Source organism: Phoenix dactylifera, chromosome 3, assembly GCF_051530095.1.
Source record: "Phoenix dactylifera cultivar Ajwa chromosome 3, Ajwa_hap1_PhDact_Kaust_v1.1, whole genome shotgun sequence".
NCBI classification, from domain to species: Eukaryota; Viridiplantae; Streptophyta; class Magnoliopsida; order Arecales; family Arecaceae; genus Phoenix; species Phoenix dactylifera.
Genome location: NC_143192.1, coordinates 53,393,639 through 53,412,052, shown reverse-complemented (window position 1 = coordinate 53,412,052; position 18,414 = coordinate 53,393,639). Strand labels below are relative to the sequence as shown.

Sequence of the window (18,414 nt, the reverse complement as noted above, 5' to 3'; positions counted from 1 at the left end):
ATTCGGTATTTTCTCTTTTGTTCCAGTTAAACCCCGCCGCGTAGCGCTGGTTACATACTAGATTACCATCAATCTCAAATTTATAGCAAAAATACAAAAAAAAAAAAAAAAAAAAAAAAAAAAAACCCAACAAAAACTGAAGGCACGAGCATTTCTGAGAAGGCTGCTGTCAAAGAGCCTCCTGGCCATATGGGTTTAGTAGCAATATAAAATGTAGAAATTCTGTTTGCCAATAAAGAGACCAATAAATCAGCAGACCGATTAGCCAATTTTGAAGTAGTGGATGAGTTGTGAATCAGGGAGGCAAATGATCTCCTGATTCAAAATTAAAAATTAGAAAAAAGAAAAAGTAATTCAGAATTAGGTTCACTCTTCAGACAGGTTGCCATCAAATTCCTTCTATATTATCTTTTTGTTTGAAAACTGAAGCGACATGCAGAAAAGATCATAAAGTCCTGAGATTATTCTTGCAAAGATGTCGCCCCTGGATTCATTCAACCAAGGTGGTGACAACAAAATTCAAGGTTGCTTCGTTATCAGAAACCACACTCTACATAGAATCATTTCTTTTTTCCACCATATGAATGACTCCTTCAATACAAAGCATGTGCTTTCCCTTAGCCTCGCCATATAATAGTGGCACTGCACTAGGAAGGCAAAAGCTTTCTTTACCACATTGTTTAATGACAACTTAGCAGTCCCATAAATTTAAAGGATATCACGGTGACTTCCCCCACTAGGTCACTAAACCTCTACCAGGCACGACTCCTCTAATCAAGTGAAAAAAAAAAGTGATGTTATAAATTATAACATTAGTTGTCAAAGCGCTATTCATTATAAGATGAAAATAACCTCCATGTAGCTATTCTTCCATGCCCGGTCAAAAGGACTATGGTAGCTATTAGAAGTTTCAAGTTCCTATCTGCGGTAGGTAATGAATAATAAATCCTAAGATTCATCATGTACCCAAGCTTTCTTGCGGTAGGTAGTGAATAATATAAATCGTAGGATTCATCATATATCCAAGCTTTCTTAACTTCTACACCTCGAAAAGTAAACTATTCTATGGCAAAGACCTGTGTGCGGTAGCACATGGCAAGAAGCGACAAGATAACATGGAACTAATAAAACAAGTAGCGGATGGAGCAATGCTAGCTAGAAACCTTCTGTTTCTTGATTGTTTTCTTGTGCACAATGAAGTCTTCATCATCATCTGCTTCTGAATCGCTGGCCTTTCGCTTCGTTGTCACAATAACTGCAGCCTTCGAGACTGTTCCCTTCACTTTTTTGACTGAGACGGTTGCTGTTTTCTTAACAGAGACGGGCTTGACAGGCGACCCAAGCTTCTGTTGCTGGGCCTTCTTCAGCTTCTTCTCATAAACCTCCTTAGCTTCCTCCAACGAAAGCAAGCCCCACTCCATCATCCTACAGAAGGGTGGGGAAAGATCAGAATGAGGTTGAGAGGAATTATCCCTTCCATTTTCTGAAGTTACTTGGCAGGTTCTCACATCTTTTTTTTTTTTAATTAAGAAGGCATAAATTGAGAGCTAAAATAAAAGTATAAAATGCTAAAACAAGGAGCAGTCGAGAATTACAAACAAATCACCGAGTGGTGCTGAAAATGTCAAGAGTATGGGCGATAAAAACAAGCGAAACTGTAGCTTTACAGTTTGTTGAACCCAATGCACTTAGGAAAGAGAAGAAAAACAATGTAAACTCAAATGTGAGGATGGAGAGCTGGAAGGAAGAGATACCTGGAGAGAAAAGAAGTATGCCGGAAAGTCTACATGTTAAATTCATATGATACATTAAATATTTCAACAAAACTGTGCTTCAAAGTTTATCACTTGCTAAAGCCCATATAAAGCAGGATCAAAAAAAATGCACCTAAGCCCCAAAACTAATGACACCAGTATACCATCTTAAGATAGTTTAACTATGACTCTTGTGGATATTTCTTACAAAAGAAGAAAGGTGTTTAAGACCTCTGCATCAGAATCCTCATGATCCAGAAAATTCATAAATAAATACTGAAACCAACTAAACAAGCCCACTCTGCCAAGCTAAAATAAACCCATTTACTTCAGTGCATACTGCATAATGCTCATCATTAAGTAACATGTTGATCGTGTGAAGATGCTGTTACTTGGCGCTACTCCACCCATTTTTTACAACCTAAATCTGGATCTGGCATGTTTGACCATAATGAATTCACCTTGGCAGCTGAGTATAGATTAAATCCATCAGGAGTCTTCCAGCTAAGAATAACGATGTGCTGCTCTTTTTCTAGTTGCATAGGCATGAGAATTATCTTTGTTCCCTGATGGTAATGTGCTGCCCCTTCCATCATGAGTTCCTCCTTTATCATATACATCCATAGAAGATTTATCTAACAAATAGACATCAAATTACATAAAACTCAATCAACATATGATATTAAAATAAAGAAGCTGAGTAAGTAATTTCATGATCATAACTGTTGATGATCAGTGTCTCATGACAACTGATATGACCTCTTTTCATGTGTTGATTTTGCTTGAGTTTTTATAGAAGCTCAGGGGAGATATTTCCCAGCAAACTGCCATCGATAACAAGGTTATATGGCTTCCTACCATATATGACCACCAGTTTGAACCTAAATATTAGACTCTAGCCATGCACAAGGCATTGTTCTAGTACTACCTTTTGCACAAAACAACTCATTGTTATCACCAAGCTCATTATGTCCTTTGTTTCTTAGGTAAAGATAGGGGCTTCCTTAGCAAGATCAACATATAGAACGGGATGGAAATGTGTTGAAATTTTCCAGTTAAAGCAACAGGTGTAGGATTCTCTTTGCTACTCTTTTCGTACCTGACTAGATCAACAGTCCACATCATGGTGTTGGTCATGAAAGCAAACCTTCATTCGATCTACATATTATAGATATGGATATCCTTTGCAGTTGCACAAAGACAATAGTTCACCATGTCAGATGGAATTTGCCATCAAAAACCAACTTTTTTATTACAACTTGATTGAGAAACGTCCACAACATTTACATTGTATATAGCATCATCTAACTCCAAAGGGCCATTCTGGATATGCCAATGGAACATCAAGCCTTCCACTCCATATGAGCTTGCAACTCAGTCTTGTCTTGGCTAAAAAGAACAGCATATTTTATAGTATACCACTTGGAACTGTCCTTATAGGGCTCTAAATATCAAATATCTACTATGCTTTCTTCACTATGATAACCACCAAATCATGATCATAAAATCTTTTATTATCACAGATAAGTTTGATATTTTGAAGAAAGGTCTCTTGATGATTACTGAATTGATGACATACTTCTTAAATTTTGGCTATACGAAGATCCATACCCCTTAGAGTGTTGCACAGTGATGAAATAAAGAATTTATGGGCCTTCTTAAGACTCACATGAATGTACATATTTCACAACTTTTTCTGTAACTATAAGAGAAAAATCTCTGCATTAACTTGATTAACAAGTAACCATCTCAGCCCTTAATATCCAAGGTCATTCATTAATCATCCGTTCAAAGTAGTAGATTGTTCAAATGATCTGGAAAAAGTAACCTCATATATTTGTTGATCCTTAGATATATGGAGGGTTTTTTTTATTGCTTCAAGCACAAAGTAAAGAATAAAACCTAGGTCAGAATATTGAATATTGATTTACATAGAGGTATACTTGTCCCAATTATAGTACTTGTTTCAAGCACACCGACTAAGCATTTATGATCTGTCTCATTAAAAAGTTTTAAATCTAGAATTCAAAATTCAGAGGCATTTTGCTTCCTAGACATCATATGGTGAGAGATCTTCTAAGACTAGACAAGAATATGGAAAGAGCAGAAACAAACAGAGGCTAATAACATTTATGAGATGAAGGAATCTGTAGAGCAGAGAAGATTGGTCAAATAAATATTGTAAATCCAACAAAAGCTACAAGACCAGAGTGAAATACTTCATCAACAAAAAAACTATAGAATAAAGAGGATGTTTTGCTGCAATTGCAACGACCAAGAAGACAAGTAACATCAGCTAGGACTGTCTGCAAACTCCATGCGAGAAAGTGAGAGCCATTCCGTGAAATTCTATTGACTTTTTACTGGAAAAAAAACTCATATTATGCCAAGTTTTTCCTTTTATTTTTGAGGCAAGGAGGGGTACTTTGATAAATGCAGTAGCTTCCTGCGATTCGGCCTTCACCATCAATAGTGCAAAACAAACAAAGTAATTCATGTTTTCCCACTCCGTGTGATTTCAAACAATGCAAAAGTCAATTCCTTTGATCCCTCTTTTCACCAATGAATAACTATGGGAATCAGGGTTTTGCTTGATCTCTCTATAATGCAAATTAAGCAGGCCAAGCAGATCAGATGGGTCAACCTACTAACAAATACAGGTAGAATAGTGCGAAGCTGATGGCCAGTCAGCCCCTGGTCAATCCTTGACATGCTGGTATAGAAGGTTGGCCTCGACCCAAACCAAATCAACAAATACATTGACACCCTATTTTAAAGCAACACTCTTAGTACAAGATGCTGTCCAAAAAATTCTTTACTTAGCTTAAAATAAAAACATTATCGTGTGAATATAAACATTCCATTTATAAGAAATCCATCCCCAAAAACAAATTCTATGCAAAGTTGAATGTGTAAGGTTGTATTGAAATCCATACTAATAATGCCTCACCATACCGGCAGCATGCCATCAATTGGCATGCTCCTGTTCCAGCACATGCCACGAACTAGCATGAAATGGCATGACAGAGCACCTTAAGACTTAAGTACCATGCTTTAGGTACACCGAACAGGTATCGGTCGGTGTACTGGTGGTGAAACAGTTCGGTTGGTTCGGCCGGATTTCGGCTACAGCGTTGTTTTTTTTTCTTTTGGGAGTTCTCTCTCTTTTGGATCTTTTTCTATGAAATTAAGTCAAATTTGATTTCTTTTGTTCTTTTTTTCCATGTTTTTTTTATGTTTTTATGTTTTTATGTTTATGTTTAAGGTTTAATTAAGCTAGATGATGCGTCTTATTACTTTCAAATAATACAAGTCATAAAATGAAGAGCATAAAATATCTCCAAATTAAGATACAACCAAATACATACATTTAAAGCTCTCGGATATCTAAAATCGGATCGAGTGGCGATGACCCTCGTAAATATCCGGATCATAAGTAAAATCATGAGGAGGCAGATCAAGCCAACTAGAAGGAACGCGCACCACATTATAAGAACTGTTGGATCTCTCGCTTATGCTCTGAGTTTGAGAGGTGTCTTCTGACTATATAGAGGCCCATCCAAATATGGCGGCAGCAAAATCCGACCCGTGTGATGCTCCAAGCTGCGTAGGGTAGTAGCCACCGGAAGATGCCTCTGACGCACTATATCCATATTCGTATTCGTATGGGTTATAGGTTGCCCAAGGTTGCGGATAATAAGATCCAGCATACAACTCGGAACTTGATACGTTTATGGATCCTACTCCACATGCAAGATCATCTGCAGCTGCATCCGGTCCTTGTGAACAATCTCAAGGAGCCCGTCTTCTATATGCGATGGTATCCTCGTGAGCTCTATCAGATGGTCGACCGTAGTCCCTATCCTATGTAGCATGCATAAACTAGAACTCACCGGTGAATCGAAGACCAACCTCAGACTATATCTCATGAGTAGTACCATACTGTTCTCCACTCCCTCCATGGTTGGTAGATCCATCACCACCAGAACTTTTATCCTTGTTGCTCCAAGTCTCCTCGACACTCTCCATTGGGGCCTTTTGTTTTTCTTTTTTGGTTTATTGGGCAACTGTCTTCTTACCATTCGTGCCCCTCTCTGTCTGGCTATAACGCCCTCCTAACCGAGTCGACTGGATACCATAGTGTCCTCGTCTGAGTATCTTTCGATCATCTCACTGAGAGAGTGTCTCGTACCAGGATCCAAGTGATTGGCTCCCCTCTAGCTGCGGCTGATCAGGTGTGGGAGTGCGTGGAATATTGCACTCAACCCATTGCTCTGGATTGACCCTAGCCTCGCTGGCTATGAAGTCGGCTGGTCGTGAAGGCGATCCTGGCTCGTCAAGCTTGGGATCCTGCTGTTGGTCGAGCATAGGATCATGTCATCATCTGTGAAAGCTTTATAGATCGGATCTGTATACTTGAGCTCCACTTTCTTCTGAATATATTTTAGCCTCAACCACAGATTGTAGTGCACATAAACAAGGTCGTTGAGGCATTTTTGTGTCAAACGGTTCCTCTATTTGCTATCGATGAAGGCAAAGGTGGACCAGTTGCGCTCATAGCCACTCGAGGAGATCGTTTGGGAGAGAATCCGATTAGCTATCCGCTTAAAATATTTTTGCGGATCTGCCAAAATGAATCCACCATTCAGCTGCAAAAAATATTGAAAAAAATTACATATATGATAGTGTCATATTAGTAACCATGTAATGCCAAGTGAATGTCTTCCTGATGTGGAACGTACCTGGATTCATAGTTGTCTTATTCACGACAGCTGCTCGCTGTCCAAAGCTGTTGCTGCCCTCTCTAAATAATTTGGTCTGTAAAAAAGAAGCATGTTGTACTATGTTAATAATAGAAGATGCCAGTATACTTACACATACTACTAAATCATAATTACCTCTTTTAGACATGACGTCGCGACTTCTGAATCAGGCTCTATCTTGTAAATAACATTACGCAGAGCCTCTAGAAGTTCGTCATTCATACCAATTTCAGATGCGTTGCACTAAAACCGAGGGTTCAGGTAGTATGATGTACATTGACAAGACTGTCTTAGTAAAATTATACAAGTACATCCATCAGTATAATTATCAATGTTCTTGTTTACCTGCTAGATATAATTTTTTACCTATTTGGGCTCTCCACCACCACTCAATAATGTTGATATACTCCTAGTGATGCATTGGGCTGTCTCCACCATATGTTGCACCCTACGAATCTTTCCAATGTCCATCAGCATAAGGTCGATACAATGTGCAGCACATGGGGTCCAAAAAATATGTGGCTGCCGATCCATCAAGATCTCTCAGGCGGCCTTATATTGCAGCCCATTATTAGTAATGACCTGCACGATATTCTTCTCTCCTACCTGATCAATCACCTCCTCTATAAGTTTGAGAATGTACGTGGAGTCGTGCACCTGATCCGAAGCATCAATAGACTTGTAGAAAAAAGTCTTCGTATCACAGTATGTCAGAAAGTTAATGATGCTCCGTCTGATAGGACCGGTCCAACCATCACACATCACAGTCAGTCCATATGTGGATCACTTGTTCTTGTAGGAAGTAATCCATTTCTTCAGCTTCTTATTGCTGTCAAGAAGCTCGTCGTAGATGTCTTTTGAGCCTCAAAGATCTACACTGGGACCGACAGTCTGTATGGCGGAAATGGCAGATATGTAGTACGTATTGTATGCTACATTCGCTAAAATATGGCTGAAGTGAAACCAGAATCCAATAGCTTGCCACATATCCTTCTTCTTATCCTTCTTCAGCATTGAGTCAACCCTCTGCTGCTTCGATTCTTTACTGAAAAAGGAATGCGGATGTAAATCATGGATGGACGCTCCTGGTGGAATCCCTCTGGATGACTTCTTTCGGCCATCATAAAAAATTCAGGATAGATGCAATCCAACCACCGCCTCTGCGGACGCCCTTCCTAATTGAGAATGTTCTCATAAACTCTGAATCTTGCCTGCTCATCCCAAAACCAAAATCCGACTCATAGAACAAGGGCCCAAGTCGAGCCCTATGCTTGGCCACTGATCATCCAAACTTGCCTACATGGCAGTCTGGATCTGTTCCTCCTCATCTAGATTCTCGACCTCCTCTGACTCCCTGATGCGATAGAAAGGTGGTTCTGCTGCTCGGTGTTCCACCTCCACCTTCTTCTTAGCAGCCCTCTCCTTCGCTTCTTTGATTTCAGCGAGGTTCTTGCTCATCAGCACCCGAATCTCCAGTGGACATTTGGGGCACGTAACTACCTCACCGAAATTACCAACTAAGTGCTGCTTCAACCTGATTACCCCTCCTCCCTTGAAGCACTTGTCGCACCAGTTGCACTGAAACTAGTGTCGAGCCTCGAGCATTTGCCCATTCTTCCACCCAATATCAGGCTGTTGGAGGTTAGTTTTCCTTGATGGTTCCATTCTTACGAGAACAATAATTTTTTTAATATTTTTTAAATTTTTATAATTTCTAGTTAAAAAAATCTTTATTTATTGTAAATTCAAAAAAAAATTCTACCTCAAAACTTACTTCTGAATTATGTAGAACGTACTACTATTTTTTCAAAAAAATTTATTTCTAATATATTTTTTTATTATATTTCAAATTTAAAATAATTTTTAAATAATAATATTCTAAAAAATAAAAATATTTATGTCAACATGCACATCCTCCATAGATCTACAATGTATAAAAAAATCATGCCTAGATCGAAAAATTTGACATGATCTCCTCTTATTTTGTAATTTTTAAGCTATTTTTTCTAAACCCCTTAAAAAATATCAAAGGAAAAAAATAGGGAAAAGAAAACCATACCTTAATTAGCCTTCTCTGGATTTTTTTTGGAAAGAGAAGAATGCTCTCTCACCTCAATTTTTTTCCTCCTTCGGTCTTTCCTTCATAGCAAATCATTCGGCTATCCTTCTTCGGCCTTCCCTTCGAAGCAAATCGTTCGGCTTTTATAGCCGAATGGGCGGGAAGGAAAAGCGGACAGGGCATGTGCGTTGTCGCCGAATGGCGACAGTGTGCGCGCTGTGGCTGTCGGCCACTTTGGGCCACAGTGCGCGAGAGCAGACAGTGCGTGTGCGCTGTCGCCAATTCGCGCTGTGGCTGTCGGCCACTTTGGGCCATAGTGTGCAAGAGCGGACAATGCGTGTGCACTGTCGCTGAATTGGCGACAGCGTGCGCGCTATGGCTGTCGGCCACTTTAGGCCACGGCGCGCACACAGTGGCATCCTGTAGCCATACCGATGCCAACCGATCCGGTTCGCATCGATAAGGCAGCGTACCAATGGTTCCAGAACCGTTTTCCACCCGTGTACCATACCGGTCAGGGGGAGGACTGGTACGATACGTGCTGAACCGGCCGGTTCAGTATACCTTGACCATGCTAGTGTCAGGCTAGCATGCAGCCGATATACTTTAATGCTTGGTTCAAAATGATACCATTTTATAGTGATCATGCTCTAGCAAGTTTCCAAACATGAGATCAATTAGCATACTTTCCAATATTATGTCAGTTCTAGCCGTGTTTTTCCAATGAATATTGCATATTGTTGACCCAAGACCAAAAGGCATACGAGACAACCACTACATGACTTTATGTTTTTACCCTATCAATAACCGCAAGAATATAAATTTTATCAAAATACGTTACCCACGATATGATCTTGCACTTATGGAGGCACCCAATGATTTTGAGCGAAAGGATAAATAGATTGAGACCTACTTGATATGGATTATTGCTCCGTACACCAAAACAAACCTTACAATTCAAATTCACCAACTAGATTAAAGGAATGCTGATAGAGATAGGTTTGGCCGATCTTCTTCCCCTCTTAATTTTGTTCTTATTTAAACCAAGATGCCACTCATATTACCGGACAGAAAGTGTAAGCTTCTTAATCTACAATTTATAGTAAGAGTTGAAGCAATGTCCGCAATCTCGGTCACAGAACCATACCATTACATTACTGGTTCAGTACAGTATGGTATGCGCCTCGTATCGAGACAGCTTCCGACCCTTCTTTGCTCTTTTTATCACAGTACTACTCGAAACCGAGCAGTACAAGTCAATATGGTAAAGTATGCACCCCGATTTTGGGTGGTATTGGGTAGTATTGTACAATTTAGTTTGATATGGGTCGGTACGGGCCTCGAACTAGATGGTTTGAGGTGGTACAGCAAACATTGAGTTAAAGGGATTATTGGTTTTGACTCACTAACCATTTCAATCTAGGGCTCAGAACATTAAATGCTGTTGGTTATGCACTCTACATTTCCTTGCAATAGAAGTAAAATTCTTACAACATAATGAAGGTTTTCACCAATGAAGTAATAGGTTGCCTTCTTGGCTAGGGCAATGCATGTCCCCATGTAAGAAGTTTCAGACTCCACTTCAAAATCCATCCCTCCCTCCAACAAAGAAAAAAAAAAGAGTAGGTTAGCATAAGGGTCTCTCCTTTTGCAATTAATAGTAGGGTTGAAACTTTCTCTAATTGAAATTCTTTATGGTTAACTTTTGGCATCTCGTAAGTGGGGAAAATTAAGAGAGATGTCCAAATACCAACCACATGCTCATACAAATGTGATCAACCTTCCATCATTAATCCATATGGTTTCTAGATAAACAAAACCAAGATTTGACAAATATCAGGTTTATGAAGATGAGAAATCTCCCCTTCCACCTAAACCCACCCATCTTCCCCTCAATAATAACAAATACTTACCATCTCTCAAATATCAATCAACAACCCATATCTAGTATCAGATCAGCATTACCAATCAAGTTATGATCCATCAAAAATTGAGAACATTTTTGACTCTCAACCAAATTTCAACTCTTCAAATTGGTGTCAAATTTCAGCTTTCAGCCCAAGAAGGCACAAGAAGGGCCTAGAAGGAAACCTGCATATATATATATATATATATATATATATATATGGGGGTTGGAAGGACACACAACTATGGGGCATAGTAATAATTGTGGGGCCCAGATATTGGTCAGGACACCCCCCAAAAAAAGAGAGAAAATGAGGGAGGGACACCCTATATCTCTTGTGCATCTATATGCCCTCTTCTAACAACATCTATCTCTTATAAAAATCCCAAAGGACCACCCACTATTTGGGGAATAGTTAGTTGGCTTTGATTATGCTTGGTTAGGGTTTCCGTATATTGAGTCCAGTGGATGTATGGAGAGAGTATGTTGCATAATTGAACAAGATCGGGTACTTTCTTATCTTAAACATGCTATTGTTGCTCTCATTTCTATTCTTTTCTCTTAGGAACTCCACATCGTTCTTCTTTCTCCACTTTACTCTTCTCCTACCTCCCTTTCCCCCTCCTTATGGAAGATAATTGCAGTATTTTAGTATTAAACTAAATACAGATCTGAAATTAATAAAGCAATACTCAAATTTGAGCCCTAGACTCCAAGAAGTTATATCAAACCTTCTCAATTCAGCCTCATAAAATAGGTGTTGCAATACCTCTTTCGAGAGTAGTGGCCGATGTTGATCTTCATATTGTAGAATACATTAAATGGAACCAAGGAGGGAACTATCATGTGCCGGTGGCGTGCTCTCTTGGCATTGGCGCAGCAACATGCCAAGTACTAGTATGCAACCAATGCCATATGCAGGAAAGGCACTACCATTATACATATCATGCCATGCCAACCAACACTAAAAGCAATACATGGAATATGTGAGAGGACTCCCAGAGTAGTGCTATCACTATATGAGCTTCTAGTGATAATATCAAAATGTATGCACATTCAGTTTTCATATGGTAGGCCATACTACATGCACCTTGATAACCCCCAAGCAAAACAAACGTGATAATTGATACTCTAATTCTAATGAGAATTCAATAGTTTTCAATTCTTACATGGCTTATCTACATGGCCATTCTTTCAAGCTAAGATAACTAGTTTATGGGCAAGCTTGGCTTTGCTTTCAGCATTGGTTAACCAGTCCCCCGAGTTCAACTACAACCAAAATATTTAATAATTTAGCAAATTATCTTTGCCTTAAGGCCGAAAGCTACTTTAATTCATTAACTGATAGCTACAACTCCTTCCCCCACCTTCCCCCTCCTTTCATGTATTTTTATCTCCCTCTAATACAATAGTTATCCTCTTGCTGATTGAAATCAGAACGTGAAGAGATTCGGCAATGGACTTTACAAATGCAGTAAAACTTCTAATGTGCATAGTAATGTTAAAACTAATATTAAAGGTTTTTATTTATTAAAGAGAGAATTATTAAGGAATGGTAAATATGTTCTTTCTCTTGTATTTATTAATTACTTCATCTTACTGTTTAAATCAACAGCAAGGTTAGGCAAGAATAGATATCACAATGTCTTGTCAAATCAAATAGAATGTGAACTGTAATTGGAGGACTGAATATTGGACCATTTTCTACACAATAAGTTCAGTAATTTAAAAAGAGGAAAAAATACATGAAAGAGGGAAAAACAATGCAACATATGGTTCAGCAACAACATCGATACAGGGTTCCCTTAATCACTTCAGTTATATAGGTATCAATACAAAGTTTTGTATCAATCTATTCATAACAGAAAAAGTAGTCAAGGCAATCATGAAAAATATGATTTCCAGTTTTGAAGGCTCTCCATGGGGAGATCCTGGGACGAGATCAGAAAGTTAGATCTTTGTTGGAAGTACTGATGGGATTTATTACATTTTCAGGTTCACAAGTCGCAATAATAATGAATCTCATGAAAGTTACCTTAATCAGAAATGGTTCATCAGGTTTTTCAAATTAAGTGAACTAGGGAAGTTTACCAAAGACCCTTTGCAGGTTATGGTTTGATAAAAACCTCGGAAAACATAGAACAGTTGTGATATCATTATCTAACAAGATCTTATCATAGCCTCAGTCAGTTGACTTAAGATCATTTTACAGCTTTAGGCACAATAAGATGCTATGCTATATTTTCTTATGAAGAAGGCATCCATTTCACAGGTCACATTAGTGATGAGAAATGTTTATCAAGAAAATTTTTCACCATGATAAGTCGTCTGTGCATCACAATGATGATAATAATTATGACTCTAGAAGATAGGTGAGGTTAACTGCTAGTTTGACTAACCATCCTGATCCAAAATATTCTTCAATTACCCTTATGTAGTGACAGCATAATGACAAAGAAGGATGTGAAAATGAAAGAATTTTCTTCATGAATAAGTAATTTAGCACCATGTATAACAATACAGAAACAGTAGCAACAGCTGCAAGCAAGAAACCAGAAAGGATTTAATTCAAACAACAAATATCACCATAACATATTGACCTGTTTCAACCAAGTCTATTATATCCTTTATAGAATATTTAGCTATAAAACTATCTCTTTTCGGCTAATAAATAGTCAAGGAAAATGTTCTATGAGCACAAGAAAATAAATCTGCTCACCAGAATGCGGCCATCTCGCTGTTAGGCACCTGCTGGTACAGCGTCTCATAGAAAATCCTCAACGGGTCACGCTGCATTTCAACGAAATAAAAAGAAAACTCACCTTAGGCAAAAACCTGAAATCAATTAATGCCGTTTACAAGAAAATAAAGAAGGCAAGGAAGACATACTTCCTCCGGTGGGTTGTGCTTCTGGCCTGGAAAATCATACACCTTCTTCTCCTTCTTCTCCTTCGATGGAGAAGCAGCCCCCCTGCCCTTCTTCCCGACCACCTTACGCTCCTCTTCCTTCTTCTTTTTCTTCTTCTTCTTCTCCTTCATAAAAGAATAGAAGAAAATCGATTAAGAGATCAACAAAACCACAATGCCAATCAGAAGCAAGAAATCCACATAAGACAAAACCTTATCAGCCTTCCCGTCTTGTTCTTCTAAATCTTTTTTTGCTTTAGAAGGTCTTGCATTGCTTTTCCCCCCGTCCATCTTCTTTATCTTTTCCACCAAATTGATCGAAAACCAAGAAAGATAGCGCAAAACCATGAAAAAGAACGAAAATTTATCAAGAAAAAAATCCATCAATAAGAAAGAGGAGAAAACCTTCTGATCCTCCTCTCCGTCAAGCTTTTCTTTCTTGGGCTTGGAGGGCGCATCGTGTTTCCTCTTCTTGTTCTTGGAGAGGACAAGAGGAAGATCGTCGTCCTCCTCCTCCTCCTTGGGTTCTTTTTTCTTTACGGGCTTCGCACTGGAAGCGGCGATGGGGACATTATCATCGTCGTCGTCCACTTCCTCCTCTTCCCTCTTCACCGGCTTTACCTTTTCTTCAGCCATTCTTGCTCGCGAAGGAGGAAGAGAGGAGGGTTTTGGGGAGGGACGAGGGAAAAAGCGAGGCACGAGTGGAGCGCTCGGGATTTCTGTAATACCCGGGCCCTTTTAGAGTGATTACGAACTGGCCAGGCCCATTTGGCCGGCCCAGAAGTCCTTTAGTTTCTCCAAAAAAAAAAAAAAAAAGGAAGGCGCGTGTCACACATTGGAGGAAAGAGATTTTCCATCGAAGTCTTTTCTTCGAACGTCGACTACCTTAGCACCGTCTCCACGGCTAATTGTCGTAGAAAAACTGATAAGGACCCTGACACCTTCGAGCTACTCCCCTCCTCTTCTTTGACTTTTTGAAACATCGATTTCTAGGCGGTGATCGTTGAAATTTGGCGAGAAGGGCAACACCCTATTTTCGTCTATTTTTGAAAACCAATCCTATTTTCTTTCGATTCCAGCTGGCTTTGTAGCCGGTGCTTATTGCTGAAGACTTTTATTGATCCCTTGTAGTGGCTGGAAGCTATGGCCAGAGCTTCGGCCACCGAGACGCATTGGATCCATGGTTTAGGTAGTTGGAACCCCTATTTTGATCCGTTTTAGTGCTGCCAGCAACCAGTCGCCGCCAGTCGCCTGTTGTCCGACCATAGGTCTCTGACCTCGAGCACAACCCACAACCACCCTCTTCCTTCGTTTTCCTTGGTTAGAGAGAGAAGCTTTCTCTCTCTCTCTCTCACATTCTTTCTCTCTCTACATGATCTGGGGCTCAGTGGAGGGTTCTGAGTCTTTACTTTGTGGACTCCAGATTAGCCTAAATAGGAGGTTTAGGATTGGCTCACTTGTGACCTTTCAACATATTGACTTTTACCTGGCCTTTGCTGGCATCCTAGTCGTGTTGGATTTCACTAGATTTGGCTATCTTCGATTGCTGTAAATTACTTGTACTTTGATTTGATCTTTGATTAAATAGAATGAACTTGACCGATCTGATTGAATTGTTAGGCCTTATCGCTCGGTCAGCCCTATCCTTCTTCATCCTTATCGAGCATGAAGCCTTATCTCTCTTTGTTAGGGTCTAAGTTGACCCTAGGTGGAGGCCCTGAGCCGCCCCAATACCTCAGGCGGTAGGCCGGCCTATTATCTCGGCCCTTGCTTGATCTGTTTAGAATTCGGTCACCACTGATCTTCATTGAATCACATAAATCATATATGATCTTGACCAGTTTAGTTCACCTTGTTTAGACCGACCCATATAATCGAGTACCACCACCTGACCGACTTTACCTGTTCTTTACCTTGATTTGAGCATAATGCTATATCCACAATAGTATCTTAATTTTAAATTTTGCTGGGCTTCTAGGATAATGATAAAATTAATTATATTTTAATGATATTAAAGTAGGTGAACCTGACTCTTCTAACAGAAGTGAAATTTTGAAGCAAGGAGAAATAAGTAACCTAATGCTTCAAAGTATGTTTTTCGAATTTTTGATAAAGTAACAATAGTTTATTAAATTTGATTATGATATTTGTTTCATACTTTGTTAAACAGGCCAAGCATGTTACTGTTATGATAGTAATTATTTTAAAATATATTATGTGTTATATTATGAAAGTTGAAAATATGATTAGGCAAATTATGAAATTTATTTTATATGTATGTATTTTCAGTACAACTATGATTTGACTCTGTTAATGGAAATTATTCATTGGCTCTGTCGACTTGTAATCTAAGAAACTAGTTGCAACAGCGAACCACCAGTGATTAGAATAGTAGTATTTGGCACATTGTGTATTTTGTGTCTGATCCATGCCACTGAGTTACATGGCCACAGCCTAATGTTGGGTCAATAATATCAGTTTATGAAAATAATAATAAATTTCAAAATAAATATATATATATTATTCAAAAATTAATTTATTTTGAAGTCAGTTTTATGCTATCTATTTATTTTTTTATTTAGCATGCTTAGATCCTATTTTTTTGTGTTATATTGTTTACTAGACTAGTGTAGCTCATTATTCATTCTTTTTCTATTTTTCAGATTCTGAATCATGTTTTTTCGGATGTCGAGAGAGTTCACTAAATTTTCTAAAGATACTCGCAATTATGAAAGTTCTAGTTTAGACTAGTTTAGAGAACAATTTATTTGATTTGCATTACCTAGCATATTTTGACTTATGCTGCTTTGGAACAATTTATTATGAGAATGATTTTGTTTAGATTTTGGTTAAATTAGTTTTTGAGAATCGAAGTATTATTATTGTTGCTTTGTGATTATTATGACTGGATTTGTAGCTTTGCATGCTCGCATGGTCCACTCTGCAAGTATATGGCGTCGGTTATGCCCTGGGTTCGGAGTGCGCTCCGGGTTCGGGGCGTAACAATTTTTGGATATAGCTAGCTGCTAGGAAAAGTATAGGGAAATGGGGATGGTGGAATTGGGCTCTAATCGACGTTCGTTTGGAATCAAGCGGTGGATGGGATTGGCGATGTGATGGACTGACCAACTCTGGACAAATTCTCGTCCTCAGTCCCCGAAGTTGGAAATATATCTATGCATATATAACATAAAGAGTTTCTTAGGCTCAGCTTATCAGCCCAATAGATAAATCATCCAAACAACGGCCCAAACTGGCCGAACCATGTTGTTAGGTACCAAAACCCAAATACCCCACAGAGGCCCAAAAGGGCGCCAAGCGCATCATAATCATAGGCTTAAGAAGTTAATCAAGGATAGTTTCTAGAGAGAGAAACTCTGGGGAAAGGAAACCCTGGAGAGAGGAATCTTCTCGGAGGTGGTCTAACGGTCATCTTCCACCGGCGAAGTGCCTGGTGAGGTCGCCGCTGGTCAAGGATACGAGGCTCACCTGCAACGCGTCGTGCCGCCTGGTTCCTGGAGGGGCACAACGGCAGGGATCCCGTGGGCTTTCTGACGAATCGGGAGCTCTCGCCTTCATCTAACATTCTGTCTTGCAGGTGCTCCATCTCCACAGGGCTCCACTACATGGACCGGAAGGGGAAGCAGCCGGCGGGGGAGAAGGAGGAAGGAACGGCGAGAGGAAACGGTAAGTCTAAATCTTCTTCTGGAAAACAGAGCGGCGGTCGGGGGGAGCACTCCGGTGCCTGGTCGAGGCCGGGGCCGTGGGTGACTCACTGGCCCTCGGCCGCGGAGGTGGAGCGGCTGAGCCGCCGCTTCCCGGAAGTCGTCACACTTCCGGAGGAACCCATCGCGGCGGCTCGGCAAGAGTGGGACGGGCGGGCGGTCATGGTGCGTAGCCTTGGCCGCCGTGTTCCGGCCGAATGGGTAGCCAAGGACGTGGCTACCCGGGCTAACCTTAAGGAGGTGGTGGCCGTCCCTCTAACGGACGGCTACCTGGCTCTGCGTTTCCGGTCGACGGCGGACCGGGACGGGGCCTTAAATGAGGGACCCTGGGTGGTGGCGGGGCAGCTCCTCGCCATGGCTCCTTGGGTCCCTGATTTTGAGCCAGGGGAGGAGGCCGTTACTTCGGTAACGATGTGGCTTCGACTCCCCCGCCTGCCGCCGGAGTATTGGTCGCCGTCAACCATCTTGGAGATCGCGTCTAGGGCAGGCCGGCCGATCGCTGTGGACGGGGTCACCGAGCAGCGACGGGCGATGGGTTTCGTTCGGGTGAAGGTGGTGGTCGATGCCACCGCGCCCCTTAGACCTGGGATTTTGATCCAGGGGAAGACGAAGGTGCGGTGGCAGCCCTTCGTCTTCGAGAACGTCCCCATTCTCTGCCCCCTGTGTGGGCGGATGGGTCACCTGGAGGCAGCGTGCCGTTTTCCGGTGTTTACTCAATCGGCGGAGGGCGGGCCGCCAGGGGAGGGGGACCCTGGGGGTGGCTCTGTTCCGTCGGCTCCTGCAGCGGGGATGGAGACCCAAGGGCCGATTTTTGGCCCTTGGATGGTGGCGACACGGCAGAGACCTCTGCCGCGAGAGTCGCGACCACCACGGCCGAGGGAGCCCGAACCTGGACCCGAGTCCGCCCCGTCTCGGCCGCCACTCCCACCCCCGGCAGCTCGACCGGTGGGGGCCGCGCCTGGCCCTGGACCTGAGCCACCCTTAGCCAGGCCGACATCGCCGGTTGCCCTCCTGACCCTACCGGTGTCCCCGGCCCAATCGGTGAGGGCCGCGTCTGGTTCAGTTCCTGAGCCATCCTTAGCCAGGCCGACATCGCCGGTTGCCCTCTTCACCCAACCGGTGTCCCCGTCGGACACCGACGGCTGGCAAAAGCCGTCGAAAGTGGCCCGGCGACGGTCACCGGCTGGTGGGGGGGGTGGGGCTTACCCGGCAGCTACTGTCCCGCTATGGGTTGACACCGTCGATGACCTTGACGAGGTAGACCCGGAGCCGAGTTCTGGTCGCGCACTGGAGAGGAGGA

The 18,414-nt window shown here is 41.4% G+C and overlaps 1 protein-coding gene across 1 annotated transcript; it reads right to left on the bottom strand.

Moving 5' to 3' along the window:
- Positions 1 to 972: 972 nt before the first annotated feature.
- Positions 973 to 14,111, bottom strand: LOC103719895 (uncharacterized). The gene is made up of 5 exons (XM_008809377.6): positions 13,795 to 14,111; positions 13,603 to 13,689; positions 13,372 to 13,515; positions 13,202 to 13,272; positions 973 to 1,425 (listed from the first exon to the last, which is right to left on the bottom strand). Exons 1-5 carry the CDS (start codon positions 14,023 to 14,025, stop codon positions 1,152 to 1,154), a joined length of 807 nt encoding a protein of 268 aa, XP_008807599.4. The 5' UTR covers positions 14,026 to 14,111; the 3' UTR covers positions 973 to 1,151.
- Between the last annotated feature and the right edge of the window lie 4,303 nt (positions 14,112 to 18,414).